The 5,000-nt window shown below is 44.8% G+C and overlaps 1 protein-coding gene across 9 annotated transcripts in view; it reads right to left on the bottom strand.

Annotated features, from left to right (window-relative positions):
- The window catches only part of LOC147016991 (urea transporter 2-like), a 137,944-nt gene that overhangs the window by 131,653 nt on the left and 1,291 nt on the right, over positions 1-5,000 (bottom strand). For 8 of the 9 annotated variants that reach the window (XM_085846321.1, XM_085846318.1, XM_085846326.1 and 5 more), the window contains exon 2: positions 3,081-3,270. In XM_085846321.1, coding sequence (XP_085702447.1) covers positions 3,081-3,270 — 190 coding nt within the window. Of the gene's footprint in view, positions 1-3,080; positions 3,271-4,163; positions 4,206-5,000 lie in introns of those variants that run through there. The other variant, XM_085846319.1, reaches the window with a different exon arrangement.

Genomic DNA, 5,000 nt, shown 5'->3' with positions numbered 1-5,000 from the left:
GCAGCCACGCACGTACGGCCACGCATGTATGGGCACGCACGAGCGAAGGAATGGCCTGTGTGGTTGTTGCTTCTGGCATGTGGTTTGAAAGATTTTTTTTTTTTTCACATACGGCCACGCACGTACGGGCACACACGAGTACATATACATACATAAACACATATACATGGTGTTTCAAAAAGAGGGATGCAGCTTTAAATGTTTATTTACAAATAAGCAGAAACTTCAGGAATATGAACCAAACATTTCTTGAAAGCTTATGACATGGTGTTTTCTATCACTGATTGCTATTGCAGTAAGTCTCTACTCGAGTTAGTGAGAGCCCAAGGTCTGAAATAGGCATTTACGCAAAATCCTTGTAATTGACGTTCTCGATGTGTGCCCCTCCGTTCAGACAGACATTAATCCTGACTCCAAAGTTCTGTCCATCTTACCGGCAGGTTTCACGTGGCACTGCCTGGAGGTAGTCTGACACCTCCTGCTTCAGATCATCCAGTGTGGCAGGGCGGTTAGTGTAGACAGAGCCCTTGGCAGCCCCCCAGAGCCAGTCGTCCAGAGGGTTCAAGTCTGGGCTATGGGGTGCCCAGTCATGAGCAGGACCCAGGTTAATGACACAGTAACTGAAGAGCTGCCGCAGGAAAGTGATGGTGTCACCAGCTGTATCTAGGGGTGCACCATCCTGCATAAACCAGGTCATGCTGAGCTGCTTTGTGGTGACCTTTTGGGTTCAATCATGATGGAACTTCTGAAGCACGGCCTAGTAGCACTCACCATTGATAATCACCATCTTGCTGTTGTCATTCTCAAACCAGTAAGGCCCTAGCATTCCCCTTCTGGCATTGAAGGCACAGAAGCATGTGATCTTAGGCCCTTTCAGGTACCTCTCAGCGATCTGCTCAGGTGGTTCTGCCTCCCAGAAAATGTTGTTGTGGTTGTTGCTGGTACCGTTCAAATGGAAATGGGCTTTATCACTGAACCAGATCAGGTTGATCTAGTTTGGTACTGCACTGTCCTGTCACTGAGCCATTTTCACATATCAAGTCTCCTTCTCATGTCGTCTTGACTCAGTTTATGCCTAATAGAGATGATGCATGTGAAAAGCTTCAGTTGCTTCCTACGGATATGCCAGACTGATGTTGGTTTTATGCCTACCTCTCGGGAGCACCGGCGATGGGACTTCTTGGGACTGTCCACTGCAGAATCCCGCACGGTGTCGATGTTGGCTTGGCTCTTGGATACTGGTGCTGGCCTGCCACTGTTGTTCTTGCTCTGGTTGTGCACTGTACCCTTGTGCTCAAAATGTTTCACAATAAGTTGAATGGCACAATTTGTGGGTCCATCATGTGTTCTGAGGTCATATTCCTGCAGAACCGCTGGCGGGTGTCTTCATATGATTTCGTCTCGAACCACAGAGCCACCACTTTTGTCTTCTACTTCACTGTCAATGGCATAATTGAGCTATGGAGCTAGAAATACCAGCGAACAAAAACCATGATAACATCACCAAACCCTGAAAATGAAATCAGTATGGGTCACAAAACAAAGAAATGGCAGGAAGTCAAAGTTGTATCAATCATTTTGAAACACCCGACTGTATATATTGTTGCGGTTTTGCAAAACTGCGTGCCTCTAAGGCAATGGCACCCATCATACAGTGATCCTCAGGCAGTTATTTCGTGAGTCTTCGTGCAGTCAAATCTTCCCCTCATGTCTTGTGGGTTAACGGGACGAAGTGCATTGTGGGGGTCTAAAGCTCGGTCAAAAATGATATCCCTATCTTCAATCCTGATTTCCATCCAACCCTTTCCTTTTATCCATGGTGCAAATCAAGTGAAGCACAGCACCCAGGTGGCCGCCTGTGAAAGAATCACAATGACGCTAGGCACGCGCCCCTTCATTCAAATTTGCGCGCCGATTTACAACAGCGTCTCACCTTGCTCCACCTTCGCTCAGCAGAAGCTCACCACCTCGATCACTAACATCTCCCACACAGGAAAAAATCACCCTGCGCCTCTACGCACCTCCGCATCGATGCAGTTTGCCTCCAAACAGACGTGCTGCATGGCCTCGGCAACTCGGACCGCGTGGCGCAGGGATGGGCAAAGCACGTTAACAGCACCAACCGCAGCTCGCCGGGGGTGCCCCGAATGGGCATGCGGGACCGACACGAGCCTTGTCCAGTCGCCAGAACTTTGTGGACAGTTTCGGTGTGTGACAAGGATGAACTATTTAGATCGGGCCAAACTAATATATAGCACAATATCTCAAAACGTTTCGGACGGATTTGCATGAAACTTGGTGGACATGTTGGGTGTGTGATAAGGACGGATTGATTCGATTTTGGTGAAGATCTAAATCCGATAGTTATTTAATTTTAAAAGTGATTCTTCACCATTGAGAGCTGGGGCCCAAAACGATATATAGCATGATATTTCAAAAATGTATTGGGCCTGATATATTCTCATGGATCAGACATTATGTGGCAGAGGCATGTGCTCTACCAAGTGCCCTTCTAGTTTGTAATCAGTAATGCTTCATTTTACCACATGTTGAACTATCCATGCTCAAGATTTAGCAATTGGGTGGATAACAGTTGCTAGGGAAAAGGCAATCCTTTGCAACTAAATTTACCGTTTTATTTGTTTTTGGGCCATTTCTCAGTAATGTTCAAATTTCAGACTTGGAAACAAGTGATAATTGTTTCAGATAGGCATGTTTAACATGTCTTACAATGCTATGGGTACTTTACTTTCTCAGTGGAGATTACAGAAGTTGAAAACAGGCCAGAGTCCCCCATCGACTGAGTTCTCAGTTCTCATTAAATATATTCCAAAGAAATGGTAAAAAGTAAAACCCTTTTAAAAACAGACAACAAATCTATATTCGTGTCAATCACTGACAGCCAATTTTGATGGAGAAAACTTTACAATAGCTGGATATTTCAAAGGCATATACTTTGAATTCATTGACATCAACAAGTGAGTGTGAAAAGGTGCAGTGTCAGGCTATTAAAATGTTCCCTCTGAAGGATGGTCAAATCCATGATGCAGTCGGCCCTAGTGTTCTATGCCGAGATGTACCTGTTAAACTGAAGGATGAGAGCAGCAAAGGTTGAAGAGACCACTCCGAGGTATCCGACAAGTGCCAGAAATGGTTGCTGAATGATCAGGCCAATGATTATGATAACACCACTCAGTGGGTTGTTCACAAAATTCACTTGAGCTGTTCCACGCAGGGTCCAGACCAGGAACTGAAAAGGAAGCCATTGGCCTGCATGCAGTCAATGGATGACAAATACACAAATGAACTTCCATTTCGACAATAAGAATGCTTTGAGTTTCAGTTGAACGGCCCTTGGTGAGTCACCACAATTAAATTCATCATCTAACATTGAGTACAAGTACGATCAGATATCATGGAACTTGGTGCTCACATTTATTACAAATTTTGCATATATTTATTACAAATGCAAATATGGGATTTCGATTTTGACCACCCCCTACCCAACTGCTTCACCTCCACCCCTCCCCCCCCCCCTTTTGCACCAACCCATCTCTACATGTAAATTTTGATCCTCAACACCCGATTCTTCCCTAACTATTTTTTTTTCTCGCTGCTCATTTATCTGTTAATTTTTCATCCTCTGCCCATTTGCACTCGGGAGTATTCATTGTGGCTGCATCTGTCCACTCTTCTGTGAGGTTTTTCGCTTCTGGACTGATAATTGAGGCAGGTTTATGAAACCTGTGCGGTTTTACTGTCCATCTCGTCAAGGTGTGCCTTTTTTGAGGTGCTGTGTCGATGTGACTTTTCCATCTTTTATTCATCAGACCTCAGGGTAATAAGGCCTGTCATTTAAACATCACAGACAGGATAGTGACTTCTCTGTATTCTACTGCCTCATTTTTGGTCTTGCATCCTCTGTTCTCTCTTGGCTGCACCTCACTTCTACATCACCCAACAGAAAACATGTCCTGCAGAACTAGATCCTGTTCTTACTGCTACATGAATATAAGAAGTGATTCAACCATTTGCAGTATCATTTATCATTCTTCAGAAAGGCAGGCAGCAGCTTTTTCCCTCTTTGCACACCTTGAGAGAATCAGAAACTAGTAAAATACTTGTAATATGTGTTTCAACACTGGCAAATCCCACACACTCACCTATTCTCTCCAAAAGGACCATCTGGCAAACCCTCTCATCTACTTCCTAAAAAAAAAAAAACACTTGAAGTTAAGTCATTCATACTTTTGGTGCTCACCATCAGCCACAATCTTTCTTGGGCAGACCATATTTCCCAGATGGACTCCACAGCCAGTTGTCAACTGGACATCCTTTGTCACGCAAGGCCTTTCGTTGGCCAATCTGAAAATTTTGACAACCTACAAGGCCTTCATTTGAAGATTGATGGAGTACTGCTCTCCCCTTTGGGCTGGTGCCCCTACCTTCCACCTTGCCCTTGTTGATGTCAAAGAAAGCAAGGCCGTCAAATTAATTGGGATTTCCCACAAGGAAGCCGAGTGTCTTGGCCTGTTGTTTAAACATCGCAGACAGGATGGTGGCCTCTATGTATTCTACTGCCTCATTTTTGGTCTAGCAATCCTCTGCTCTCTCTCTCTCTTGGCTGTATCTCACAGGCTTCTGCAGCGCACACACAGTCTGTCAGTCGCTCTCTTCTTGTTAAACTTCCAATCCAGGCTCACTTCTCCTCATTACTTCCTCTTTTCTCTCATCTGTGGAACACACTTCCACAGTCTCTTCAGTTCCAATTCTTTTGTCCAGGGCTTCAAGATGTATACCACCACCTCAAGTCATCCCGGATTTATACTTTTCTACCCAAAATGACCCCATTCCAAAGCACTACCTTTTCTCGGTTTCTCAGGTTTTTTATGCCCCCCCCTCCTGCCAACCTGCCAAACTTCACCTCTTTTCATTTGATAGTTTTCGGTTGGTTTATTCCTTTTCTGTTTCATTCCCACCTTCCCCTTCTTGCTGCTCAG

This window comes from Eptatretus burgeri, chromosome 11 (genome assembly GCF_056783735.1).
Source record: "Eptatretus burgeri isolate ZD-2024b chromosome 11, Ebu_testis_v1, whole genome shotgun sequence".
NCBI classification, from domain to species: domain Eukaryota; kingdom Metazoa; phylum Chordata; class Myxini; order Myxiniformes; family Myxinidae; genus Eptatretus; species Eptatretus burgeri.
This window is presented reverse-complemented; position numbering and strand designations above follow the sequence as displayed.